This window comes from Brassica napus, chromosome A9 (assembly GCF_020379485.1).
Source record: "Brassica napus cultivar Da-Ae chromosome A9, Da-Ae, whole genome shotgun sequence".
NCBI classification, from domain to species: domain Eukaryota; kingdom Viridiplantae; phylum Streptophyta; class Magnoliopsida; order Brassicales; family Brassicaceae; genus Brassica; species Brassica napus.
In genome coordinates, this window is record NC_063442.1 from 5,277,434 (window position 1) to 5,304,623 (window position 27,190).

The following is a 27,190-nucleotide window of genomic DNA, read 5'->3' on the forward strand; positions in this document are numbered from 1 at the left end:
CAGACGACTTACTTGTAAGTCGTCTGGAAAGTCTTCTATTTTAGTTTCCCGCTAAAAATATTTAATTTCCCGCTAAAAATATTAAACTCTTCTGGACGACTTACATGTAAGTCGTCTGTTTTAATTTCTTCACCAGACGACTGAAATGTAAGTCGTCCAGGAAGTCGTCTGAGTCAAAAATATTTAATCTAATTGGATTTTTTGTCTCCCTATATAAAGAAAAATTTACACATTCTCTCTCCTCCTCTCAAATGGCTGCAACAAAAATGTAATGTTCATCATTCTAAAACTCTCCAACCTCTCTCTAATCTCTTTGACTTGAAAACACCAAACTTTATATGAATTTTTCAGTTTTGTCTCATGTATTTCTTACTAATCTATCTCTTTTACAGGTTTTTAATCAAATGGTACTCATCTTCCACTAATTTAGAGGTAGATCTATTAATTTTAGATATGTATTTTTGTGTGTTCTATAAATGTAGATTTATCTAATATTCCACTCATTTTCTCTATTTTTAAGTCATTTGAACGTTTTTGAATATGCAGGTTTTTCAGATCTGGATTTGATGTGCAGGTTTTTCAGATCTGGAAGACTTCTGGGACGACTTACCTGTTAGTCGTCTGGAAGTCGTCTGGAAGTCATCTGGAAGTCTTCTGACAAAGTCGTCTGGACTTCCAGGAAGTCGTCTGGACTTCCTGGAAGTCGTCTGGACTTCCAGGAAGTCGTCTGGACTTCCAGGAAGTCGTCTGGACTTCCAGGAAGTCGTCTGGACTTCTAGGAAGTCGTCTGGATTTTTCTGAGCGTTTTGGTAAGTTCTTATGTCTGATTTTTCTTCATTTGGTAACTTCTTGTTGTATAAAGTTCTTACTTTTTTCCCAAACTAAAACTCTCCAAACCCACTCTAATCTCTTTGACTTGAAAACACCAAACTTTATATGAATTTTTCAATTTTGTCTCATGTCTTTGTTACTAATCTATTTTTTTTTTGCAGGTTTTTAATTATTTGGTACTCATCTTCCACTAATTTAAAGGTAGATCTATTATTTTTAGATATGTATTTTTGTGTGTTCTGTAAAGGTAGATTTATATAATCTTCCACTCATTTTTTTCTGTTTTTAAGCCATTTGAACGTTTTTGAATATGCAGGTTTTTCAGATCTGGATTTAATATGCAGGTTTTTCAGATCTGGAAAACTTCTGGGACGACTTACTTGTTAGTCGTCTGGAAGTCATCTGGAAGTCGTCTGGAAGTCGTCTGGACTTCCTAAAAGTCGTCTGGACTTCCTGTAAAGTCGTCTGGACTTCCTGTAAAGTCGTCTGGAAGTCGTCTGAACTTCCTAAAAGTCTTCTGGCAAAGTCGTTTGAACTTGCTGGAAGTCGTCTGGACTTCTTAGAAGTCGTCTGAACTTCTTAAAAGTTGTCTGGTCTTGTCTACTCAAGTGGAATCCAAGCTTGTCTTTGTAGATGAATGATCTATAATAGTTTTGTTTGTGATCTATTTTATGAATTGCATGTATACTCTTTTAGTTGTGATTTTTTTGTAAAATCAGTAATAATGTTTTCCAAGATGTATTAAATGTGCTAACAATGTGTTTACACATTTACAAATCAATGAAATAATAGACTTCAGTAGCCTTTTTCTTATCTTTGGATCTCTCATATGCAATAATAAACTCCAATGGCCTTTTTCTCATCTTAATAAACAAGAATGTTGGTAAGAGATGGAAACAAACAATAGTAACTAGTCAAAGCATATCATATTTTTTATAAGTTTGCATTGAAAAACTTAGTCAAATTTAGTAAAACTAAGGGAGAGAACATATTTTGTAAATATGAGTTTTACATATCTTGAAGTTACTTATCACTCTTAAAAATACAAGTTATTCATAAACTAACGTAGAAGACTTAAAAACTAGTGGAGAAGACGCGGACGACTTCAATCTAAGTTGTCTAGACGACTAAACTATATGTCGTCTGGTCAACGCAGAGGTTATTTTTGCAATTGACTTTGAAATCTGTTATTTCGGACGACTGAAAGTTAAGTCGTCTACTATTGTTTGGTTAAAAAAAAAACTCCAAAAAAGCTAGACGACTTACATTTCAGTCGTCAGAGGTTAGTTTTGCATTTGACTGGATTATTTCAGAAGTTTGACTTTTTGGACGACTTACGTTTCAGTCGTCTAGTGAAAATTAAAATAATAATATTTTTTTAAAAGTAGACGACTTAAAGTTAAGTCGTCATAGGTTAGTTTTGCAATTGAAAAAAAAAACTTCAAGATTTAATTATATACAGACGACTTATAATTCAGTCGTCCACGAGACGACTGAAATGTAAGTCGTCCAGGATTTACGAGGTTTGACCAGAATCTCGGAAAAAAATCCTGGACGACTTACAATTAAGTCGTCTGGTGGACGACTGAATTATAAGTCGTCTGTGTATAATTAAATCTTGAAGTTTTTTTTTCAATTGCAAAACTAACCTATGACTACTTAATTGTAAGTCGTTTACTTTAAAAAAAATATTATTATTTTAATTTTCGCTAGACGACTGAAATGTAAGTCGTCTAGGGAAGTCAAACTTCTGAAATTATCCAGTCAAATACAAAACTAACCTATGACGACTGAAATGTAAGTCGTCTAGGTTCTTTGGAATTTTTTTTGAAACCAAACAATAGTAGACGACTTAACTTTCAGTCGTCTCAGGTTACAGATTTCAAAGTCAATTGCAAAAATAACCTCTGCGTTGACCAGACGACTTCCAGGTAAGTCGTCTACAGCCAGACGACTGAAAGGTAAGTCGTCTACAGCCAGACGACTTCCCAAGTAAGTCGTCTGACGAACAGATCTGGAAAAAAACTCGATGTCATACCTTAAATTAGTGAGATAAGTTCCTTAGCATACATAAGGCTTCTCCAAGCACACAGAATCACAAACGGAAGTCACCCACCCATAATCGTTAGCTTCTATGACTCTATGAACCATAAAAATTTTAGAATCAAAATCTTGAGTTTTTTTAGCTCATTGTGGAGAGAAAGTGAGAGATATGTTGTGTTTAGGTCACAAGAATGGAAAAAGAAGAAGGGTAAATCGATTTTAGGAGCATTAAGAGCTTCAAATTGGTTGTTCATGGTGGTTGTGGTATTGATGACAATGGCAATCTTGTAATTACTTGAAAAATGATGAGGGTGAGAGAGTAAAAATGTCATTTTCGAAAGAAAAAAAATAAAAAAAAAATGGATGGCATTTTCGTAAATTATATGAACTTGTGGGGTGAATAGGGCAAAACCAATTTTCAAAAAAAAAGGAGGTTAGTTTTGTGTTTGACTTTAAGTTATAGGTCAATTTTGCAAAAATCCCTACTTTATACCAAGATAGCATATTCTCAAGAATTGCTTTCAATGAAACTCATATTTTAATCAAAACAAGTACAATAAATTATTGTTGAACAAATCCTACTATGCTATTTTAATAAATACAAACGATACTGTTTCTAAAAAAAATTGGATATGTCTGAGCCGTAAGTATATGGAAATATTTTAAAATTTGGTCATATATAGCTAAAGATATTAGAAAACAAATGATGTATACATTTTTATTGTTACTAAATGTTTTTATAAAATCATAGAAGAGGGGGTAGAGACGTGAGGGGAAGCACATGGAGATGCAGTAGAAATAGGGTTTAAGAATGCATGTGAAAAGTGTAGGTTATAAGACCCTACCCACCCCAAATCCTTTAATCAAACAAAAACATTTTGTGACAACCATCGTGATCTTTGTTTTTTCCATTTTTGTTTTTCTTAAAAACCACTATTCATGTTCCAAAATTTGTAAAAGTGGGTCCCATTAAACACTCTTCAGAACCTGATGTGTATTATGCTTTTTTTCATTCCTATTTTGTATTTCCTTGAATGATCTAGTATCTTTGTTTGGTGATCGAGTCTACATTCCAACTGATCTCTCTCGTCTATTGAGGTTGTATCTTTTGAATATATGTGTAGCCAATGATATATACCAAAATGTGGTTCACTAAAAGCAAGGGTGTAAGAGTTATAACAAAATTCCTGGAACATGAATAGTGGTTGGCTGGTTGCTTTTTACATGTTTTATAAAAGCTCTGTCTATAGTCTATACAAATGTGATATATATATATATATATATATGATCATATCAAAGCCAATAATAATTCAGATAAAAACTTTGATAAAATACAACTCCCACCTGCATTGGATACCAAGTTAACAAACAGTAAGGTCAACTTATGTTTATGTCTTTCTACCAGTCTGTGTTTGTCCCTCCCCTCTCGTTTTCCATGTTTTTATCCCATGCTGTATTTTTGTTCATTAGTATATTTTTGGACAGATAGTTCAACTTTTGTAGCCTAATAAAGATTGAATACAAATGGAATATGTATCATAAGGTTAGCATGTGTAGTTCAGACCGGCCCTGAAATGTCCAGGCTGTGTTTCGGCTCAAGTCAGCAGATAAACCCCAACGTGATGTGTATCGTTCGTATGAGAAGGCCTAATAAAACGTGGGTCATTCTTACACTGTTCATACGTCATACATATAAAATAATCTTGTAACTTATGGATTCTAATATTGGGCCTGGTTTAGTCAAATCAAATAGAGAGGGGAAACCAGGCAGGCATCTTCTTGATTCGTAGTGCTGCATCTAGCCTCTAATCTTAGCACCAGTGAGTTACACATCCCCTACTGTCTATTTGAGTGTATCAATTACTGATATATATAATGATCTCAACATAATAATATTCCTTTTTTTTTGTCAAAAAACAAAATAATATTCATAACTGATTTATCTGATAATGTCATAGCTTAAATGAAACAAATGCAGGCTAATTTATTAAATTGTTGAGACTGTTACAACTCTGTGGAACTTTGTGTTTCTTTCTATAGAGGGAATAAGGCATATAACATAGAGGAGACATATCTGGTCTGATGCTTTTCCAAGACCAGTAATAACAATAATGTTCTAATGTAATGGCTTGAGGTGGAAGACTTGACAAGCTGGTGTGTATGAAATCTTGGAAGCTGCTTTTTCGAACTTCTTGCTCGCTGCTTCGTTTTCCTCTAGATTCGTCTGTGAGAAGAAACGGTTCCACCACGACGAGCTACGCATTTTAGCCTGCAAAACAGCCAATTTGCATCAAAGTTCCTAAACTACATACGTGTTGTTTCTCGTGAACTTACTGGTCGTCCAAACTTCGACAACTCTGCAACTTTAGCCTTTTGCTTACCAGGATTACCTATAATTGATGAACGTTAGAATGGATACACATCTCTTTGGATACTTTCTGAAAGCCTGTGTTTTTTAGTTACCTGCAAAGAGAAGGAGACCATCTGAAGCAACACGTGCAAGTTCAGGAACGGTCTTGTTCAAATACTTGGGTGACAGATAATCCAGAGCATCCGAGACGATGACAAGAGAAAAAGACTTTGACCGGTAAGGCAGAGGGAACTTGATGTCAGCAACGCGCACAAGGCCTTTACGCAAAAGACTTTTGCAGTGAGAGTCTGCATCCTCTACATCGTACGGCTCAACACCCCATGCTTCAGTCTCTTCCTCCTTCAACAGAGTGGAAACCACAGAGCATGTCTCAGGACCCACGTGCAAGACTTTCCTCATGCTATCTCCGTACGCATTCTTGAGAAGAGGGATGGCTCTCTGAACTTCCGATGTGCATGAATAGTCACCTGTAGAAAAAAAAAAAGTTGTTAGACAACAAATTCAATCGACAGTTAATGTATCGTCAAATGAGAGACAAGAAGTACCTGTGATCTTGCTGACTTCTCTGATACTTTTAAACATACCTGTTAACATACATGATTCATCACTCACAAGCAAAAACGTAAAAGGGTTGAAGAGAAAGAGAAACAAAACCTGGACCACTGAAAGCATAACCAATGAGAAGGCAAGCTCCCTGTTTTATAAAATAGAAAGGATTACACTTTTGTATCATATGAAACAAGAATCACTTACAAGGAAGCAGGGGATGAGGATTCATACCACGAGAACAAGGCAAATAGATAAGAGAGGAGATGAGCGTGACTTTGAGTGCAAAGCTCCTACAAAAGGGAAGCTTCCACTATCTCCCACACGCCTCGTCGAACCTACTTGCCTTCTTGACATGACTCAAAGCTTCTATACATTTAACCAGATATGGAATCAATTTAAAAATACAGATCCATGACAAAAAATTATAATCCCCATTTCAACAATAATAATAGCAATTAATCAACTATGTTACATGAATAATCTATTACAGACGCCCAAACTAACTAACATCCACAGTAACGAATCAATAACCATCGAGATAGATCCACGGAACAAGGGAGCTCACGTTACGAAGAAACAATCGAATTTAAAACCAATCAATGAAGGAAATGTATACCTTGAATCAGATCCGAGGATGTTCGTTCGTTCGTTCGTTCGTTCGTGTGTGTGAAAGCCTTTTAGCTAGAAAGATAATTTTACTAGCGGAGAGCTTCCTATAAACTACACAGTGTTATTATTGTCAAGTAGCATCACGTCATAAAAGAAAAAAAAGGAAGCGAGAGTGCTAACTCTTAATACGCCGTCGTTTTAGTTCTGCGGATTTAACTAACAATTATAGACTTCTTGCCGTTTCTGCCGACACTTGCAACTTGTGCAAGTTTGTTGGGCCTTTGCCAAATACTATATGGGCTTTTTATCTGTGCTACTACATGCATACGATTTTTTTGATAATGGTTTTCCGAAAGGTTTCGTTTTTACTAAGAGCAGAGCAGGCCCAGGCCCAGGCCCGTCAACTTATAAGGCCGGCCCCAAGCTGGGCCCACTTATATTCTTTTGCAACGTTCCAGATAGAATTCTATTTTTGCCTTTTGATGATCACTGATGATGACGTATTGATGTCGGGCGGTTCTTTGACTGGACTATCTCCACCACCAACATACATCCAACAAAGCAGTACATGTCAAGTGTCCTGTAATGGTCCCGATCTTGCCTTTTTTTTTGTTAATTACAAATCACATTTCTTTTAAGATAAGTTAACTAATACAAGCAGTAATTCCAAAAGATGAACAAGATTAGAGCATTAAATTCGCATTATAAATTCCCTATTTTGTAGTATCTTTCGTTTTGTTTGTTAATTAAAAGATTAAAAAAAAAAACTAAATAAAAGGAAATTAAACCACAATTAATAATAACATGATTATTAGTAATCAGGCATGGAGTGACTAATCTTCCCTTCTTCTTCCTCCATCTTCTTCTCCGTGACCTTCAACCATATACACACCCCCGTGAAGCTAACCACCAAGCTCGCGACTCCACTCCCAAGCCCAATCCCAACGATCGCCATCACCGACAGCCCCTTGCTCTTCATCTCCCCCAACGGATACCCATACAGCTTCCCGTTCCCGGCGAACGAGCTCGAATTGAACCTCGGCGAGTTTCCGTTACGCGTCCCCAGGTTCGCCGGAATCTGACCTGACAACTTATTATTCGACACGTCGAACGCCGACAGCCTCGCGAGCGTTCCGAGCTGCTGCGGGATCACGCCGGAGAGTCCGTTCCCGTGGAGATCGATGACGTTGAGGAACGAGCACCGGGCGAGCTGCGGCGAGATTTCGCCGGAGAGGCGGTTGGAGGAGAGGTTGAGGACCGCGAGGTTGGATAAGGACTGGATCGCCGGCGGGATCTCGCCGGAGATCTGGTTGGAGGAGAGATCGAGGGACTGGAGGTTGGTGCAGTTGGAGAGGAACGGGGAGATGGAGCCGCGGAGGGAGAGGTTGGTTAGGGAGAGTTTGTAGACTCTGCCGTTGTTGCAGGTGACGCCGTGGAGGTAGGAGTCGAAGCCGGGGCAGGGGTTGGAGAAGAAGGGTTTTGTCCAGTTGTGGAGATTGTTCGCCGGATCTTCTAAGCTTTGATGGAGATTCGCGAGGCACGCCTCGTCGTTTGGGTCTCCGGAAGCTGAACGCCGCGCTGTTTCGAAAGTTAGGAGGAAGAGTAAGATAAACCGGTAGCTAAACCGGTGGTGATTCGCCGGCATTGGATTTTTCAAATAGGTTGAAAAGGATGAAGATTTTGACGTGAGTGTTTAATCAGAAATGAATTAAAGAAAAACGAATAAAAGTAAAGCAGAGAGGAGACTGAAAACGTATCGCTGGGAAAATATTTTTTGCTTGTGAGAGTGGTGATCGTCTTTCGGCCGGGTATTAATGCGTACGTTAGAAGAGCTTCGGGCCGTGCGCACTATAGAGATTATATATGTGCGTATTCTCCTCTCCATTTGTTAGGAATAAATTAAGGCAAATGTAGTAAACAATACATGAATAACTTACTAATAAAACCCAAAACTAATTATTTAACTCTTTACTTGCATCCAAAATGGAATAAAACTCCAATTTTTTAGAGCAAAAAACTCCAACTAATTTAGCTATGTGTTATATACCTTGATGACAAAAAAAATATATATATATATACATGTTTGTGTTTACATAAAAGTATGAGATTTAAATGGTTTGTTTGTAAAATAGAGTGTTTGATATATTTGTAAGTAAAGGTTCTATTTGTTGATTTTCTCAATTTACTTAAGAACGATGATTTTATACACGTTAGTCACTTTCAAAAATGTGTGTTTTCATCGTTTTAAGCATTTAAAAACGTTATAGGATATAGACCAAGGTTTCATGCTTGGTCATGTCACACCGCATTTCGCAATTTAATTGTATTTGTTTGACTGTATTATGAGACGTAGGGTATTAACTACGGTATTATTTTAATCGGAAGCGTCAAAAAGTATAATTCGACAAGCCTCTCTGTCTTTTCCTATATGAATAATTAAAATATGAGATTTTTTAGTGAAGTATATTTATATCATGTGGGGTTCTTATTAGAACGAAGATTGATATCTCTATACCAATCATCAAAATAATGTAGATAAGCTGAAGTATATGTTTTATTTTTGTTGGTCAGGATTGAATATATTATACATGTGATGCTAACAGTTCACTCACCTGTAACGCAGAATTCAAATAAATACAAACGAACTACTGAAAAAAGACAAACAAATTATTCCAATAACATACCAAACTCTCGTCTTATCTTTCTTTACACTAAAAGAGACTTGTATGGTTCAATCTATAGTGTTGATACTGTATCTAATTTATTATCTTAAAAAGACATTAATAGCTATAATTACACATTGATTTAACCACTAAACCAAACCAGAGAGACTTTGATACAATATTCAAGCAACGGTTTGGCAGCAGACATTGAGGACATCATCTAGAGATGGATGATCTCCGGTACCTTCGTCTTTTCGACCATACAATAGCTTCTTGCCTTTGAAAACAAACGTACCTCCCTGAGAAGAAGAAGACGAAGAAAATGATCAAACAAACAAAAAAACAAAGCAGACAGACAACCTTATCTGTTAGAAAAACTTGTCTTGTGAAGAACCAAACCTGTTGCAACACACTGCTTCTGTCTTCAGGAGTGGCTTTTATGGTGTAGTTCTTTGCAGCTTCTCGTATCTCGTCAAATCGTGAGAAGATTTTTTTCTGCATATCAAACAAAGTTGCTAAGATATTCAAAGGTAAAATACTAATATACAATCAAACATAAAAATGTTGAGGCGGTTCGTACACTAGCTGGATTGAAGAAAGTGCGGCCTAAACCGTAGTATAAACCAAGAACATCATATGCCTGCATAATTAAGAAAGAACAAAAATACCATTTCAACACAAAAAAGATCATCATATAAAACCAAGATAGCTTTGTAAATTTTTCTTATTTGCGTTACCTTGCGCTCAGGATCGGCGTAAAGGCATTCCATTGGAAAAGGTAACTAAAGCAATGAAAACAAACACTGTTAAGATTACCTCAGTTGACTAATAATGAGTTGTGATGGTGAACTGAACACAAGGAAAATGCAATGCCACAAACGTTAATTATGATTGTTCTGTAACCAACCACTAAGCTCTACCTCTTTTTATCAATCTTATGAATATACGCATAACATACATCCAAAGAAAAAGTAACCATAGGGTACTGCGACACTGTATGCATTCCAAGAAAACAGGCAGAATAAAAGATTACCCGAGTTGCAAGTATACGAGCCTTGTCAGGAGTTCCAACACCAACAGCAACCAGCTTAACACCAGCCGCATCAAACCGCGGTTTAGCCTCTCTCAATGCAGTAGCAAGCTCCCAACTTTCATATATATACACAAAAAAATCAAATTCATGAGAAAGATTTTGCAAGCGTTCTTTTAAAGCGTATTCAAATCTATTTTACCCGCAAACGCATCCGAAATGCCTCAAAAGCACAACAGCAGAAACTCCCTGCGTATTAAAAAATGAAAATCACAAGAACTCGTTATATGCATCCTCAGATTCGTTTTCTTGGATAACAAGTAATTAGCACAAATACATACATCGTTCTGATCCAAGAGATCACTGAACTTCACAGGCTGTCCGGAAGCAGTAAAGATGGAGACATCCCCGAGGATCTCGCCGATATCTTCTCTGTAATCAGTGACGGGTTCAGCGACTCCCATGGAAGCTCTCGCGAGAACAACACGAGGTCTAGAGATCGAGGAATTGGATTTTAGTAATCTGGCGAAAGGAGCAGAAACAATGGAAGATGAAAAGCTGGATGATGATTGGAACAAAGGTTTCGAGAAGATGGGAGAAACAGAGGAACGAAGAAGCTGAATGGAACTAGGAGTTCGTACAGAGAGAATCGCCATTGTTTCAGACAAGAAACCTGATTAAAGCAGTTTGGCGATGGGAACAAAAAAGGAAGACATGAGATGGAAAAAGAACACACGTGGCGAAGAAAGGACCGAGTAAGTAATGAGCCCATTTAAAGCCCATTTGTATTGGTCCAACTAATTTCATGAGTCCATTAACCGGTTTATGTTTAGTTCAACTAAGGCCCATTTAAAGAGATACCATGATTGATGAAAAAAAAAGAGATAATGATTTTGTGTTAGTTGTTAGTTGTTACACTTACACCCAAATCTCATATAGCTATTTTCTTTAACATATGATTTTTTGTTAGTTTTTAGTTGTTACACTTACAGCCAAATCTCATATAGCTATTTTCTTCACATTAGTTGTTACAATTACACCCAAATCTCATGTAGCTCTTTTTCACATCTTTCAAATGGTCACAAAACATTTCCCAGGAGATCAGTCCCTTAATATATAGATGAGCATTTTGAATAAACAATTCATAAGAACTTTGTCTCACCACAGATTTTCTCAGCAGTCTTAACTAACGAATTTTTAATTATCAAAAAAATTACAACAATTATCACTAGTATTCACATTGCATATTTTGTTAATACAATATAACATAATCCAATAAACAGTAGACAACACTAGTGCTGGAATAATCGTTTCTCTTGATCCCTTTAAGCCATTTTTATGTGTTTGCAAATACCTTTTCCAAGATTGGTAACCGTTCAGATTTTATTTCGAGACAAGAGCTCTCACATCAGTGACATCACTTGTTGCAATGATCATGGAGAATTGTTCATCTTCAGACGCAAGCGACAGTATAAACGTGTATTATTGGACAAACAAACAGTTAACAGTTAAAAGAAAACGATTTGCTTGTCAAATCATCCCTTTCTTTTCACTCATTCATCCATCCACACTATAAACGAAACCGGGACTAATGCATGTTAAGAAAAAACTTTTAATTCCCCTCCAATGTACAAATACGAATTTAATCTGATATATTTCTTAAAAAGACAAGATTTGTCAAAAAAAACAAACATTATTGAATCGTTGGAGCAAGCTTACATTTAGAAATAAACATTGTATCTGAATAATGTAAACTACACAACTTCAACAACTCAGCTGAACGTTGCTTCAAAGCTGGATCACATCCACTTTGTATCACAAGCAGTAGTTTAGCAGCCAAACCAAGTTCAACCGCAAGAGACGAACACTCTCGAGAAGCTAATCTGCAAACCGACCAAAGAATCGAAACCGCGTAAGCCGTGCACGTCTCAGACACTCTCATCAGCAACCTAACCGTATTAGGAATCGTGTTAACAGACTCTTTCAACGCCGTTACTCCTTCGTTATCCGAACACAACGAGTCCAAAACATAAAGAGCTGATTCCAGACACTCTGGTCCTAAACAAGGCAACACGTCAACTAACTGAGGAACCGCTTCCACGCTAACCATCAAGCTTCTAACTTGTTTATGAACCGTAATCGATTTTAGCAGCGCCAAAGCTGGCGAAACGCCGTTTCTTCGCCGTCTATCTTTAACCAATCTCATCAACCCGACAAGCAAACTGTGACTTGAAACAAGCTCCGCTCTAAAACCTCTCTCCTCGACCAACCTCCCGATCAGCCTCGCGCAGTTGATTTTCGTCTCGATCGAACCATCGTTCAACATGTCGACCATCAACGAGACCCTAGCGGGCTGCATCAGCCCCGCTTTCGAAACAGCATCAAGCTCTAAATTAACCAAAATCGCCACAGCCTCTGAACCAACGGCGTGAGAAGTAAACGGAGTTAAAAGAGAAGAGATGACAAAGACTCCACCTTCCTCAACAACGCTCTTCTTAGCGATCTCGTGGGCCATCACAACTCCCTTAAGCTCGCTCAAGGCGTGAACTTTCTCTTTCCCTTTAGCCTTCCTCAACGCTCCGACAATCTCAATCACTCGCCCCTGAACATCCTCCGACCGTTTCTTCATCATTACGTACTTCTGCGAGAACCAAGCGTGGATCAGCTGGTGAAGCGTCTTGTTCGGCGTGACGGCGTCGTCCCAAAGCTCCTGCATCGTGGTGGGGCAAGTGCGGTGTCCTAAGCTCAGCCATTTGAGGATGTTTGACCGCTCGTAGGTCTGACCGGTGCAGAGCGTGACTGGATCTTGCATCGGGTCTAGAGAGATGGGGCAGATGAAGACAGAGGGTGTTTCTGGTAATTCGAGGTTTGTGATCATCGTTTTGAGATCTGGTTCGTTCTCCACCGCCGCGGTTTTGACTTCTCCGACATCTCCGCCGCCGAGGACGCCGTCTTTGACCGCCGTGTGTAGATCTATGACGTGGCCGTCGAAGCCACCGCCTTTGAACGGTTGAAACATTGGCATTTTCGATGAGTTGATTGAGAGTGAGAGCTTTGAAAGGGAAGTGGAGTTGAGAGGAATTGAAGAGGAGACAGAGCTTAAGAGACTCGCGAAGAAGAAGATGGATAAGAATGGATCTGGTCTGGTGTTTCGTGAGAAAACAAAAAAAAATATTATTAAAGTAAATAGACAAAAAAAAAAGGGAAACCTTTTCTTTTGGTTTGGACCAAAGACTTTCGTTTTCTCTGTCTTAAAGATTCGGTTGAAATCTTTTTTTTTCTTTTCTTTAAACTAAAAAAAAATACACAGGCTCATGTGCACCACACGTGCAAAAGCTCAAGTTTTTATCTATGGATTTAACAAGATAAACAAATTTTATTCAAATTAGTTGAAGTAATTAATGTCGTATCGTTGATTTATGAAAAAAAGAGTTTAGGGTAGTAAAACTAGAATGACGTGAGCAGTAAAAAAACTCGCACGTAAGTCAAAAAAGCTGCTACTACCAGTCTACACTTACCCACGAGGGAGAGTAACCCGTACTGGTTAAAACACGTGCAACGATTATTACAATGCCTAATTTCAGTCGAGTCTTTTTGTATTGTAACAACAATTAACACAAATCATTAGCCTTTATCAATAGTATTTGTAAAGGGAGAGTGGAATTATTACTGAAAAAGGTAGAAAAATATCCTTACTATTTAAGCACGAAAAAGAAAGAAAAAAAATAAAGAATGGGTCCCACGACATGCAAAAGCTCCAGCTAGACATTTTGACCAAAAGACAGAGTGTTTGCTTTGACTCCACGCCTCGATCGTGTCTCCGTCTCTGTATTTTGCCTTTGACTGGTCTGTCGCCACTTATACTCTTCCAAGTGTCCTTTCATCGAGATTATGTTTAATAAATTACTGCTGTTTGAATGTTTTTTGATTAAAGAAATTACTAAATGAAGATAGTTTTAATAATAACAAGCGAAAATTGATGGGAGTGTCAGCATAGATCTGAGCCCATGTGCTGTTTTTGTTGGAGTTCAGCACTGTGCCAGAAATGCAAGTGCTTGCTATTCAAACAAAATTTTAAATAATAAAATTTAAATCAAGTATTTTGTATGTATTTATATATAAATACTATGGAAAGAATGAGTAACATAACACGGTCTCGATTTCAGTTTATTTCTCATATATATCATACACAAAACAAAAGCACAACTATATAATCAACGAAAGATTCCAATGTTGTTGATGTTTTATTTCTTTAAATATGTTTTCTAGTCAAACTAGTAAACTTCAAGAGGACCAGCAAGAGATTTCGTTTGATTTGACGTTTTTGCAATAAAGACTAATCCATGTGAATTTCAGATTGATTGTGATATGTTTTGACGTGTTTGCAATAAAGACTAATCCATGTGAATTTGAGATTGATTGTGATGTTAACACACATGATTAATAACTATAAGCACAGGCTGTGTAGGGTTGGTTATTCTAAATACTTTTTGGATGAATATAGCACATAGTATAACAACATATTACCTCTGTTTCATTTTAAATGGTGTTTTAAGTTTTGTTTTTGTTTCAATTTAATTTATATTTTCAAAATTTATGATAAAATTTATTATTATTAGGTATATTTGACCCATTAAGTTTTATATTATAGTTTTTTATTGGTTAAATTTTATTTAGTTAATGCTATTTCCATACAAAAGAGGTAAAATAAATAAAATAAAGAGTTTATTAATAAGTATATAAAAACTTTAAACATCAATTAATAATTTTGAAATATATAGAGAATTATAGACATTGGGTCACGGACCAGGCCAGAATACAAAAGGAAAAAGCCAAAACAATATAAATGAGAGGATGGGTTTGGTTTACAGCCCATGAGTGCATGGTAGAAGATTGGGCCGTGATAAACCGGTTTATCACCGAAGAAAACGATCTTTCCTGACTTCAAAATCGTTTTCTAGGTCTAGGGATTATGATTATGATGCTATGGGTGCGAAGACTAAGTATGTTCAGTGCCCTCATGGTGAGCTGCAGAAGAGGAAAGAGGTTGTGCATTGTGTAAACGCTTCACGAGATTGATGTTATCAACAGCAGGTATATAACATGACTGTGAGTTTAGTTGATTTGGTGAGATGTTGCTTCCTTGCTTTACACGTTTTCTTAGTGTGATGCTTTTTACATTTCTTTTAGCTCAATGTGTAGTCAGGACAACCCTGTAGCTGTTGGAACCAAGATTAAGACAACGAAATGTCACCGATCCGAGCCACAACAATCCGCGGAACGAACCAGAAATCGCCTCACGGGATCCCCATCGATCTCCTTGACCGTCTTCTCATCATCACGACTCAACCCTACACGGATGAGGACATAAGGAAGATATTAGAGATACGTTGCGGAGAAGAAGACGTTGAGATGAACGAAGAAGCGAAACAGCTTTTGAATTTGATCGGACGCGATACTTCTCTGAGGTATGCGATCCATCTTATAACCGCGGCTTCTTTGTCTTGCCCGAAACGGAAAGGGAAAGTCGTGGAGGTTGAGGATACACAGAGAGTTAATAGATTGTTCTTGGATGTGAGAAGATCGATGCAGTACCTTGAGGAGTATCAGGTTCAGTATATGTTCAGCGAAGTACCGAGTCAAAGTGATGAAACTGCTGGTGGAGACCGAGCATGTTGATGCTATGCAAAACTAAGGAACCGTTTTATGTTTGGTTTTCACAAGTTGGAACTCGTATTGGACTAGAAGATATGGATCCGTTTTGTAAGAGTTAGATTTTTGTTTCAGATATTTAAATGTTTTTACTTCGACCGTAATACTCAATATACTAAAGTAAGCGCATCGAATGTCGATGATGAATATGTTGTTTAAAAAGCAACTCGTTGTCTCTCTACAAAACAAAAACTGTAACGAATCTATCGAAAGTAGAGACATTAAAGAGTTGCAGTGTCTTTTTGGTACTGCTATTATGATAGATGCATACTTAATCCGACGCTCTATGAAGAAAACTATGTGAATCCAACGGTCACAAAACTATATGATTTGACTCATCATGGATGCTATAGTATACTACGGTTATGAATGGGAGGCCGGAGAAAGGCAGATCATCTGCTGTTGCAGGAGAACTACACTTGAATCACCCATTCACCATTTTCTGTTTTTAAAATTTATTTGGCAGGAGAACTGCAAGCAGTTCAGAATTTTTTGTCTTTTTCTGTGAAAAAGCAGATCCCCCACATGCAGTTCTGTCCACTACTATTTGGTGATGTTCTCCCACTTTTTTTCTTTTTTGACCAATAAATGATTTTATTACAAATTATTAATATATTTAATAATCTTCTATAATCTTTTATATTTAATACTAACCATATTTAAACTACAATATTATACATTTACATAATTAAAAATTCACATATCATATAAAAAGAAAGATAAGTAGACAATGAGATGTTTTTTTAATAGAAAATAGAAATATTTGGTTAATTACTAATATTTTCATTTTTTTAATTTTAAATTTTAGTAACATAACTTTAGTGAAATATTTATTGTTATTTACGTATTGTATTTGTATATTATGTATATTATTGTTATTTTTATTATTTAAATATATAATATATTTTTAAATTGCTTTTATCATTATAAATTGTAATTAATGTTTTCAAAATCGGACCGGAGACGGTAGATCAAACTGGTCAGACCGTGACTTATTTTTTCGACTTGTTTCTGGTTGTGTTAAAAACCGGATTTGAGTTATACCGGTAAATCCAAATCAAAAACCAGTCAAACATGCTAAAATCGTGATATGATTCGATATTAAAAGCTGGTTTTTAGTTAAGTTAAAAATTATAATTTTATAAAAATCATAAAAATTTCATACGTTTTCTAATAACCATTTAAATAAATTGAGTTTGTCATATTTTATATCATTTTATTTTGATATCATTTTAGATTCTAACAATGATAAAAGGGGTTTTTGCCAAAACTAACCCACAACTTGATTTTAATCCCAAACCTATACCCAAACTTGAATCAAATGCAAAACTAACCTAAAAGCCTAGTGAAATTACAGCTCAGCCCCTTGTGACCAAACAAAAAAACAGAAGCCATTTTTACGAATATAGCCCCAGTAAATCGTCTGAGTCGTCTGAATTGTTGGAAGTCGTCTAGACGACTGAAGTTTCAGTCGTCTGGTACCAGCTTATTTTAAAAATAATTTATAAATCTTGTAAAAAATATTTTGATGCGTGAAAAATAAAAATCAAGTAATTATAAACAGTTTTAAGTGATATAAATTAAGATATGATAAAATTGATTTGTTTTGAAGATAGATGAGTGGAAGTAGTGAATCATGAAATACTTTGGTTTAGGAGTTTGGCAAACATATGTTGTAGTATTGTATGGATTGTTAGGGTTAGATTTTGGAAAACTAAAATGTTTTTTTCAGAAATTAGTTTTCACTTATATGTGTTTATTTCTGTGTATAGTAAACACTTTTCAAGTTTGATTTGGTTTTATGAAGTGTTTAATTAGATAATTAAGTTTAGGGGTTATGTTTAGGGTGTGGACGACTTATATTTCAGTCGTCTGTTGAATAATTTACCCGGACGACGTATATTTCAGTCGTCCAGACGACTTACTTGTAAGTCGTCCAGACGATTTACTTGTAAGTCGTCTGGAAAGTCTTCTATTTTAGTTTCCCACTAAAAATATTTAATTTCCCGCTAAAAATATTAAACTCTTCTGGACGACTTACATGTAAGTCGTCTGTTTTAATTTCTTCACCAGACGACTGAAATGTAAGTCGTCCAGGAAGTCGTCTGAGTCAAAAATATTTAACCTAATTAGATTTTTTGCCTCCCTATATAAAGAAAAATTTACACATTCTCTCTCCTCCTCTCAAATGGCTGCAACAAAAATGTAATGTTCATCATTCTAAAACTCTCCAACCTCTCTCTAATCTCTTTGACTTGAAAACACCAAACTTTATATGAATTTTTCAGTTTTGTCTCATGTATTTCTTACTAATCTATCTCTTTTACAGGTTTTTAATCAAGTGGTACTCATCTTCCACTAATTTAGAGGTAGATCTATTAATTTTAGATATGTATTTTTGTGTGTTCTATAAATGTAGATTTATCTAATCTTCCACTCATTTTTTCTATTTTTAAGTCATTTGAACGTTTTTGGATATGCAGGTTTTTCAGATCTGGATTTGATGTGCAGGTTTTTCAGATCTGGAAGACTTCTGGGACGACTTACGTGTTAGTCGTCTGGAAGTCGTCTGGAAGTCGTCTGGAAGTCGTCTGGAAGTCGTCTGGACTTCTTGGAAGTCGTCTGGACTTCCAGGAAGTCGTCTGGACTTCCAGGAAGTCGTCTGGACTTCCAGGAAGTCGTCTAGACTTCCAGGAAGTCGTCTGGACTTCTAGGAAGTCGTCTGGATTTTTCTGAGCGTTTTGGTAAGTTCTTATGTCTGATTTTTCTTCATTTGGTAACTTCTTGTTGTATAAAGTTCTTACTTTTTTCCCAAACTAAAACTCTCCAAACCCACTTTAATCTCTTTGACTTGAAAACACCAAACTTTATATGAATTTTTCAATTTTGTCTCATGTCTTTGTTACTAATCTATTTTTTTTTTTGCAGGTTTTTAATTAGATGGTACTCATCTTCCACTAATTTAAAGGTAGATCTATTATTTTTAGATATGTATTTTTGTGTGTTCTATAAAGGTAGATTTATCTAATCTTCCATTCATTTTTTCTGTTTTTAAGCCATTTGAACGTTTTTGAATATGCAGGTTTTTCAGATCTGGATTTAATATGCAGGTTTTTCAGATCTGGAAGACTTTTGGGACGACTTACTTGTTAGTCGTCTGGAAGTCGTCTGGAAGTCGTCTGGACTTCCTAAAAGTCGTCTGGACTTCCTGTAAAGTCATCTGGAAGTCGTCTGGAAGTCGTCTGGACTTCCTGTAAAGTCGTCTGGACTTCCTGTAAAGTCGTCTGGAAGTCGTCTGGACTTCCTGTAAAGTCGTCTGGACTTCCTGTAAAGTCGTCTGGACTTCCTGTAAAGTCGTCTGGAAGTCGTCTGGACTTCCTAAAAGTCGTCTGAACTTCCTGGAAGTCGTCTGGACTTCTTAGAAGTCATCTGGACTTCTTAAAAGTTGTCTGGTCTTGTCTACTCATCTACTCAAGTTGTCTGGTCTTGTCTACTCATCTACTCAAGTTGTGAATTGCATGTATACTCTTTTAGTTGTGAATTTTTTGTAAAATCAGTAATAATATTTTCCAAGATGTATTAAATGTGCTAACAATGTGTTTACACATTTACAAATCAATGAAATAATAGACTTCAGTAGCCTTTTTCTTATCTTTGGATCTCTCATATGCAATAATAAACTCCAATGGCCTTTTTCTCATCATAATAAACAAGAATGTTGGTAAGAGATGGAAACAAACAATAGTAACTAGTCAAAGCATATCATATTTTTTATAAGTTTGCATTGAAAAACTTAGTCAAATTTAGTAAAACTAAGGGAGAGAACATATTTTGTAAATATGAGTTTTACATATCTTGAAGTTACTTATCATTCTTAAAAATACAAGTTATTCAAAAACTAACGTAGAAGACTTAAAAACTAGTGGAGAAGACGCGGACGACTTCAATCTAAGTTGTCTAGACGACTAAACTATATGTCGTCTGGTCAACGCAGAGGTTATTTTTGCAATTGACTTTGAAATCTGTTATTTCGGACGACTGAAAGTTAAGTCGTCTACTATTGTTTGGTTAAAAAAAAAACTCCAAAAAAGCTAGACGACTTACATTTCAGTCGTCAGAGGTTAGTTTTGCATTTGACTGGATTATTTCAGAAGTTTGACTTTTTGGACGACTTACATTTCAGTCGTCTAGTGAAAATTAAAATAATAATATTTTTTTAAAAGTAGACGACTTAAAGTTAAGTCGTCATAGGTTAGTTTTGCAATTGAAAAAAAAAACTTCAAGATTTAATTATACACAGACGACTTATAATTCAGTCGTCCACCAGACGACTTAATTGTAAGTCGTCCAGGACTTTTTTCCGAGATTCTGGTCAAACCTCGTAAATCCTAGACGACTTACATTTCAGTCGTCTCGTGGACGACTGAATTATAAGTCGTCTGTATATAATTAAATCTTGAAGTTTTTTTTTTCAATTGCAAAACTAACCTATGACGACTTAACTTTAAGTCGTCTACTTTTAAAAAAATATTATTATTTTAATTTTCGCCAGACAACTGAAATGTAAGTCGTCTGGGGAAGTCAAACTTCTGAAATTATCCAGTCAAATGCAAAACTAACCTATGACGACTGAAATGTAAGTCGTCTAGGTTCTTTGGAATTTTTTTTGAATCCAAACAATAGTAGACGACTTAACTTTCAGTCGTCTCAGGTTACAGATTTCAAAGTCAATTGTAAAAATAACCTCTGCGTTGACCAGACGACTTCCAGGTAAGTCGTCTACAGCCAGACGACTGAAAGGTAAGTCGTCTACAGCCAGACGACTTCCCAAGTAAGTCGTCTGACGAACAGATCTGGAAAAAAACTCGATGTCATACCTTAAATTGGTGAGATAAGTTCCTTAGCATACATAAGGCTTCTCCAAGCACACAGAATCACAAACGAAAGTCACCCACCCATAATTGTTAGCTTCTATGACTCTATGAACCATAAAAAATTTAGAATCAAAATCTTGGGTTTTTTTAGCTCATTGTGGAGAGAAATTGAGAGATATGTTGTGTTTAGTTCACAAGAATGGAAAAAGAAGAAGGGTAAATCGATTTTGGGAGCATTAAGAGCTTCAAATTGGTTGTTCATGGTGGTTGTGGTATTGATGACAATGGCAATCTTGTAATTACTTGAAGATGATGAGGGTGAGAGAGTAAAAATGTCATTTTCGAAAAAAAAAAGAAAAAAAAATTGATGGCATTTTCGTAAATTATATGAACTTGTGGGGTGAATAGGGCAAAACCAATTTTCAAAAAAAAGGGAGGTTAGTTTTGTGTTTGACTTTAAGTTGTAGGTCAATTTTGCAAAAATCCCATGATAAAATTGCATGAGAATAATTTTGTAGCTGTACTTATATATATATATACATATATATATATATAATTAATTAATTTAATGTAAAATTTAAATTTAAAATATGGTTGGACCAATTCAACCGTTGATCTGCCTTTCTCCCACATGATCTGCTTAATCTGCATGATCTGCTCTTAATCTGCTTGATCTGCATGTTCTGCTTGATCTGCACCGCTTGAACTGCTTTTACCATTCGAACCCTACATCATACCTCTGTCTCACTGTCTCACCTTAACTCCAAATCAACACGCTTCCTTTGTAGAATCTGGAACAGCATTTACTATACATTTATTTCCAAAATTCGGTTTTACTTGGGGATTAGTGAAAGTTCTTTAAGTAACGTGAAAAGTCCAAATCATCTCATAAATGACTTAACATAGCATTACGCTTCAAAATGAACAGTTCAATACTAGTGAAATAGTAGTACGATTTAAGTTAAAAGTAGTGACCAGCTTCTTATCATTTCGTTCGATGGTTACATTGACCGCGTTGTGTACCAGTACCACGTTGTCAATCGAAACACAAATGCTATGATTACGTATTTACGTGAGTGTTTCATAACATTTAAGTTTCTAATGTTCACATGAATATTCATTCAATAAATATTTCAGATTAATTATCAAACCACAAAACATGCCCTCTATAAAATAAAACTGTAGAATATCATTTGCAAAAGCTAAAAACATGGTTCGTTATTAAATTTACAAATAATTTTAGTTATAAATTATATACCATAATGTCATAAACTCTGGTCAACTTAATAATTCAAGAGAATTAAGCAATCAATTCACTCGTTACGATATGCAAGATCCTTAACAACATTTATTAATCTCTCATACTACAAAATAAGTTAATCTGTCATCATCATTAGAATTCAAGATATAATAAATATTTCTACCATCCTCCAACCTCTTTATTTAATAATCTCTTTGCTTAATCTCTGTCGACATCTTTAATTTACAAATTTATCTCTGTTTTCTTTTATATTCTTCCTCTTTGTCAAATCTGACAATTCCAAAGGACAAAAAAAAATCCGACGTCACTATTTATTAAAACACAACATAACGCTCGTCTCTTCTTTATATACTTCACTTTCAGACAATAACCCAACAAGAGATATTGCGTAAGATATCAAGAAATGGGGAATTGTCAAGCGGCGGAGGCAGCGACGGTATTGATCCATCACCCGGCGGAGAACAAGGTGGAGAGGATTTACTGGTCGGTGAAAGCAAGCGACGTCATGAGATCCAATCCCGGTCATTACGTTGCGGTGGTGGTCACGTCACCGACGTTAAAGAACGACAAAGGATCGCCGTTGAAGCAGCTCAAGCTCCTTCGTCCTGACGACACTTTACTCATCGGACATGTTTACCGTCTCGTCAGCTTTGAAGGTATACATACATACACACATTTGATCTCTCTGTTTTTGTCCTTCGTGTTTCATATAATTAAATCTTTTATTAAAAGTGTTCATGAATATATATATGCAGAGGTTTTGAACGAGTTTGCGACGAAGAAATGTGTAAAGCTTGGGAAGCTATTGAAAGAAGGAGGAGGGCTTGAGTTGAAGAAGAAGAAGAAACCTAGAAAGAAGACTGATCAGGAGATGGGTCGGGTCAACCCGAATCCGAATATGGATCCGGATCAAAAAAAAGATGGGGCTAATGTAAGTCACATGTCCATGCTCTACCTTGATCATTATAATTTTTTAATGACTGGCTCAGTAGTTGTAAAAAAAATTTCTATAGGGTCATGTAGAATATTTGAAGTAGGTTTTAATTAAATGTTTTAGTTTGGATCATGCAATATTTTTGTAAGACTTTTAAGGGGTCACTTGACCATATATGCCAATGCACATCTTTCACATGCATAGATTTGGTCTAAGACATGTTAAACTATTCTTGTCCCTACGGATGCTTGATTTAACTCGACCGTCTGTTGTAGGTTAACGGAGAAGTCGATGGAGACGGTGTTATGAGGACGAGTCACGGAGGAGGAAGAGGAAGAGGTGGTGGTGGGTGGAGGCCAGCTTTGCATAGCATTCCGGAGTTTGGATCCTCATGAGAGAACTCTTTTAAAAGCATATAGATATTTTTAAAGCACTATCCGACAACATTGAAAGTTAATGTGTAAAGCGATGTTATTTATCATAGATGCTTTATTGAAGATCCAGTCTCAATAAATATTTTCAACAAACTTTAACGTTTTAAACATTTGAGATTTTTTTATGAGTATTCTCGAACGAGATTTATCGTAAAGTTTTCACGTAATATCATAAAGTTTTCGATACATGCAATGATAAGATGTTAGGCGCAACCCACCGGGCAACTAACCAAATGATAAGTGTTTAAGCTGTTTTAACCAAACGGTGATTATTGGATGGTTAAGCCATACAAAAAATTCGATACCTTCAATGGTAAAGGTAGTTTGTTTAAAATCATCATAGCTATGAAGACCTTAGGCAGTTCATCGTAACGTAATTAACGGCTCAAATCATTTTCAGCTTCATTAATAATCGACCTTAGGGGTATCTTATTGACCCTCTCTTTCTTTCAATTAAACGAGACCAAAACTATTGAGAAGATTGATTTGACCAGAAATCTTGATGAAACATCAGAAGAATGTTTAATCAATCGTCATATTATTGTTATGATAAGGAAACATACGGAAAGAATCCAACCATGGATAATATTAGTTCAGAGAAAAAGCTCACAGATGCTAAAAAATAAAAGAAAGAAACCATGAGAGCTTTCTTTTTATTTATCAAATGAGGTCTCTCCTTTTGCTCCGAGAAATGGAGGAAGAAGAAGATGTAAGATCATCATCACTTCTCAGGCTGAGGATTGCCTTTCCACTTGAAGTTGTCCGAGTAAGACTTGGGCTGCAGTTTATGGTTAGATGAGAACAACCATCATAAGTAACATGTCTCTTCATATTATGCACTAGCGTGATGAGCAGTATGATGATGAGTTAAAAAAAAAACAAATCAACATCCAGTGGAATTAGCTAAAAAAAAAAAGATAGATACTAACCTTCAGTAGTGGCGTTTTGGGTTTCTTGACCTGCCATGAGACTCAGGAACGTGACACACTCTCATAAAAATATAAAAAAACATATAACAAAGAAGGAAACATACAGTATAATCCCAGCCATGACGCTCAGCAAAGGACTTGGCAGCATCCTCAGAATCAAAAGAAAGAGCGGAGTCACCGACATTGGCATAAGGGTCACCTGTAGAAGTCCATCCCATCAATGGATTCTCCCACCTAACAAACATATCATAAGACTCGGTGAATCCACAGATTATCTTTTTTTTTTTTTTTTAAGTTAATTACAAAACAAAACAAAAATAGATTGAAGGAAGATACTTTAAGGTGGAGAGGAAGTTGATCTTCCATTTGCCAAGTTTGCCAGATCCTTGCTGAGTCGCAGTTCTAGCTGGTGAGTATATTATCACCTGCCAAAGATCACCCCATCTATCTCAATTTCTCCCCCAAAAAAAAAAAAAAAGACTAATTCAATAAATTCGAATGCTTTTAGCTTTTACCTTGCGGGAAAGATGCTCCTCTGGGATTCCCGAGACCTTACCGATCTCCCCACGCTTGTAATCCGATTCCACCACCGCGTCCGTTGATAAAGGTCGAGCTACACGCCGTAGCGTCGCCGCCGCGATACGGCCAGTCGATTGAGTAGCACGAAGCGCCATCGTGTCACGCAAAATGGAGAAATCTCTGGAAACAACTCTCTTACTAATTTTTATATTATTATAGAATGGTGAATTTTCATTTCAGCCATCGAACAATTTATAAATTATCCTATCTGTCTTACTATTATATAAATCTCCACAATACTCCCACCTATTATTTCCTTCACAAATTAAATGCTAATATATGAATTATGAATTTTGGTTTATAGTACTAACATAACACACAAACAAACTTATGACCAGTGTACAATTTATCTTTGATGTATCTCAAATAATGAGGTTTTTTTGAATTTAAAATTTATATAGTCATCATTATAGCTCCGAATGGTAACTGCGGTTTAAGCGGTGCGGGACAAGCGGTTTAACTGCGGTGCGGTTTTAACAGTTATAAAAACGTATAGATATATGATATATGTAGAAATTTTTGTTACTGTTAACTGCAGTGCGGGGCGGAACGGTTCGTAACATTCGAAACCTATATATATGTATAAAAAAATGTTTGTTTATTCAAAAGGTGCTCTTTGATAATCCTACTATATAAAAGGGACTAAATCCCTACTTTCTAAGCCTTGCCACATAGGCAAAATATTGTGAACCAATCAAGATGCCATGTCATCCGGACTTGAGTTTGAGTTAAAAAAAATAAGCTATTTTCGGAGCCCATTCGACCCATTTCGAAGCCTATTCCCGAGCCACTCTCTCATAAGCATAATCCCGTGTTCTAAACATCCTGTGTTAAATTTTTTAAAACACTCATATCTTAGAAATAGTTTAGAAAATATCTTTATATAAATGTTTTTTTCTTGAATAATATTTAACTATAATTTTTTGTATCTTCTTAACTTTTATAATAAAAATATTGTTTTCAGATAGCAACAAAATATATATAAAAATTATCTTATTTTTCAATTTTTGATAATTTTATTATATTATTTTAGAATCAATTATTTAATATTAATATAACATATAAATTTTATATGATTAAAATAAAATTCTTTTTTAATTATATATAAAATTCATTAAGGGTATTGTTTTAATTAACACATTAGCGAATCACTTAGAACTTAATAATAAATCAATAACCTATCTAAAAGTCTAAAACCTAATAAAATATGAAAAATAAGAAAAACTAACTAAATTTTAATATAAAATAGAAATTTAATATTACTAAAATAAAATTTATTTTTTAATATATATATAATATTAATTAAGGGTATTTTTTTAATTAATAAATTAGTGACTTAGCTAAAAATAAATAATAAATCAATGACTTAGCTAAAACCTAATAAAAACATGACAAATAAGCAAATTTACTAAAATTATGGATAATATGAAATATGATTGATTCTTTAATACAAAATTAAAATAAGAGTTTTGTTAAATCAAACATAAGTTTGTCGTATCGGTGTTACAAAAAAAAACAATAATTAATAGTGTCGTAGGAATTATGTATTTTCCATTAGCGAATAAAATTGAAGTAGATTGTTGGAGGATATCTCAACGTATAGACGAGATTATGGAGATTGATATGGGAGTTGAAGTAACGGACACAACTGTTCCTCCGCAAAGAAACGCTCTTGCTAGACATCCTGAATAAAATGAAAGAGATATATATGAACTTGGCTTTGTGTTAATAGATGGTGACTTTCCAATGCTGTTTTGAGCAAGGGCCAATATACACGCACCAAATCACCACTGCAAGCGGAAGCTGAAGGTTTGCTATGGGCAATGCAAGTGATACTGAAGTTTGGACACAAAGAGATGGTTTTTCAATCAACTGTGAACAACTGGTTATACTCATTCAAAAGGAGGAAGACTGGCCTGCTTTGGACTCAGAGCTAGACGAAATACATGCTGTATCTAAATAATTTTCTGAACTTTCTATTGCTTATATTCTTAGATCTTTAAAATTCTGTACGAATAGCCTAGCAAAAGGTGTCCGATCACGCGCATCTCGATCAGCTTTTGTAAACCCTTTTGCACCAAGTTGGCTAGCCCCACAAGTTAGCATGAGGGTGCCAAAAAAGAGAATAAAGTTGAAAGTGAAACTAAATATTCCAATGAACAAATTTATAAGAAGTTCATATTTATGTGGATGTCTATATGGGACAAACAATTTTTTTTAGACAATTATAGAATGTAGTCACGAAAAATCAATCTTAAAATATATAATTAAAAAAAACCATTTAAACAAATCATCAAAATTTTCAATATTACAGCAAATAAGAATATAAAGACCAACTATATTCTCTTCATGTATAATATGTTGTGGTAAG

General features: G+C 35.5%; 6 protein-coding genes across 8 annotated transcripts; 1 reads left to right on the top strand and 5 right to left on the bottom strand.

The window, feature by feature from the left end:
* Positions 1-4,838: 4,838 nt before the first annotated feature.
* BNAA09G07220D (probable pectin methylesterase CGR3) lies at positions 4,839-6,605 on the bottom strand. 2 transcript variants are annotated; one of them, XM_013883069.3, is made up of 7 exons: positions 6,411-6,605; positions 6,026-6,160; positions 5,900-5,939; positions 5,791-5,829; positions 5,338-5,712; positions 5,209-5,264; positions 4,839-5,143 (listed from the first exon to the last, which is right to left on the bottom strand). In XM_013883069.3, the coding sequence occupies exons 2-7, from the start codon at positions 6,146-6,148 to the stop codon at positions 4,991-4,993; spliced, it is 786 nt and encodes a 261-aa protein (XP_013738523.1). In that variant the 5' UTR covers positions 6,149-6,160; positions 6,411-6,605; the 3' UTR covers positions 4,839-4,990. The 2 variants fall into 2 exon arrangements, with proteins under 2 accessions (XP_013738523.1, XP_013738524.1); XM_013883070.3 differs by having other exon boundaries at positions 6,026-6,157; positions 6,411-6,594.
* Positions 6,606-7,157: 552 nt separating this feature from the next.
* LOC106441238 (receptor-like protein 57) lies at positions 7,158-8,407 on the bottom strand. The gene has a single exon (XM_013883067.3). It carries the CDS (start codon positions 8,046-8,048, stop codon positions 7,215-7,217), a length of 834 nt encoding a protein of 277 aa, XP_013738521.2. The 5' UTR covers positions 8,049-8,407; the 3' UTR covers positions 7,158-7,214.
* A 645-nt stretch (positions 8,408-9,052) lies between these two features.
* Positions 9,053-10,807, bottom strand: LOC106441236 (thioredoxin-like protein AAED1, chloroplastic). Its single transcript, XM_013883064.3, has 7 exons — positions 10,438-10,807; positions 10,299-10,345; positions 10,100-10,214; positions 9,804-9,848; positions 9,647-9,706; positions 9,466-9,561; positions 9,053-9,365 (listed from the first exon to the last, which is right to left on the bottom strand). Exons 1-7 carry the CDS (start codon positions 10,750-10,752, stop codon positions 9,249-9,251), a joined length of 795 nt encoding a protein of 264 aa, XP_013738518.1. The 5' UTR covers positions 10,753-10,807; the 3' UTR covers positions 9,053-9,248.
* An 878-nt stretch (positions 10,808-11,685) lies between these two features.
* LOC106441237 (U-box domain-containing protein 31-like) lies at positions 11,686-13,305 on the bottom strand. Its single transcript, XM_013883066.3, has one exon. The coding sequence runs from the start codon at positions 13,119-13,121 to the stop codon at positions 11,790-11,792; it is 1,332 nt and encodes a 443-aa protein (XP_013738520.1). The 5' UTR covers positions 13,122-13,305; the 3' UTR covers positions 11,686-11,789.
* An 8,894-nt stretch (positions 13,306-22,199) lies between these two features.
* On the top strand, positions 22,200-23,404 carry LOC106444820. The gene is made up of 3 exons (XM_013886249.3): positions 22,200-22,599; positions 22,699-22,874; positions 23,153-23,404. Exons 1-3 carry the CDS (start codon positions 22,347-22,349, stop codon positions 23,270-23,272), a joined length of 549 nt encoding a protein of 182 aa, XP_013741703.2. The 5' UTR covers positions 22,200-22,346; the 3' UTR covers positions 23,273-23,404.
* Positions 23,405-23,828: 424 nt separating this feature from the next.
* LOC106444819 (NADH dehydrogenase [ubiquinone] iron-sulfur protein 4, mitochondrial) lies at positions 23,829-25,018 on the bottom strand. Of its 2 annotated transcripts, XM_013886248.3 has the most exons (5): positions 24,756-25,018; positions 24,577-24,665; positions 24,345-24,474; positions 24,241-24,270; positions 23,829-24,089 (listed from the first exon to the last, which is right to left on the bottom strand). In XM_013886248.3, the coding sequence occupies exons 1-5, from the start codon at positions 24,912-24,914 to the stop codon at positions 24,033-24,035; spliced, it is 465 nt and encodes a 154-aa protein (XP_013741702.2). In that variant the 5' UTR covers positions 24,915-25,018; the 3' UTR covers positions 23,829-24,032. The 2 variants fall into 2 exon arrangements, with proteins under 2 accessions (XP_013741702.2, XP_048595474.1); XM_048739517.1 differs by having other exon boundaries at positions 24,241-24,474.
* Between the last annotated feature and the right edge of the window lie 2,172 nt (positions 25,019-27,190).

What these genes read in the sequence shown, in the direction of transcription:
- LOC106441237 (XM_013883066.3), bottom strand. Translation starts at nt 13,121, where the DNA reads ATGCCAATGTTTCAACCGTTCAAAGGCGGTGGCTTCGACGGCCACGTC.
- LOC106444820 (XM_013886249.3), top strand. Translation starts at nt 22,347, where the DNA reads ATGGGGAATTGTCAAGCGGCGGAGGCAGCGACGGTATTGATCCATCAC. An exon ending in CCGTCTCGTCAGCTTTGAAG is followed by an intron (nt 22,600 to 22,698) that starts GTATACATACAT and finishes ATATATATGCAG; the next exon opens with AGGTTTTGAACGAGTTTGCG. An exon ending in AAAAAAAAGATGGGGCTAAT is followed by an intron (nt 22,875 to 23,152) that starts GTAAGTCACATG and finishes CGTCTGTTGTAG; the next exon opens with GTTAACGGAGAAGTCGATGG.
- LOC106441236 (XM_013883064.3), bottom strand. Translation starts at nt 10,752, where the DNA reads ATGGCGATTCTCTCTGTACGAACTCCTAGTTCCATTCAGCTTCTTCGT. An exon ending in CATTTCGGATGCGTTTGCGG is followed by an intron (nt 10,215 to 10,298) that starts GTAAAATAGATT and finishes TATATATGAAAG; the next exon opens with TTGGGAGCTTGCTACTGCAT. An exon ending in GAAGCAGTGTGTTGCAACAG is followed by an intron (nt 9,366 to 9,465) that starts GTTTGGTTCTTC and finishes TCTTCTTCTCAG; the next exon opens with GGAGGTACGTTTGTTTTCAA.
- BNAA09G07220D (XM_013883069.3), bottom strand. Translation starts at nt 6,148, where the DNA reads ATGTCAAGAAGGCAAGTAGGTTCGACGAGGCGTGTGGGAGATAGTGGA. An exon ending in TTATGCTTTCAGTGGTCCAG is followed by an intron (nt 5,830 to 5,899) that starts GTTTTGTTTCTC and finishes GTATGTTAACAG; the next exon opens with GTATGTTTAAAAGTATCAGA. An exon ending in AGAAGTCAGCAAGATCACAG is followed by an intron (nt 5,713 to 5,790) that starts GTACTTCTTGTC and finishes TTTTTTCTACAG; the next exon opens with GTGACTATTCATGCACATCG.
- LOC106441238 (XM_013883067.3), bottom strand. Translation starts at nt 8,048, where the DNA reads ATGCCGGCGAATCACCACCGGTTTAGCTACCGGTTTATCTTACTCTTC.
- LOC106444819 (XM_048739517.1), bottom strand. Translation starts at nt 24,914, where the DNA reads ATGGCGCTTCGTGCTACTCAATCGACTGGCCGTATCGCGGCGGCGACG. An exon ending in AGGAGCATCTTTCCCGCAAG is followed by an intron (nt 24,666 to 24,755) that starts GTAAAAGCTAAA and finishes GATCTTTGGCAG; the next exon opens with GTGATAATATACTCACCAGC. An exon ending in AACTTCCTCTCCACCTTAAA is followed by an intron (nt 24,475 to 24,576) that starts GTATCTTCCTTC and finishes TATGTTTGTTAG; the next exon opens with GTGGGAGAATCCATTGATGG.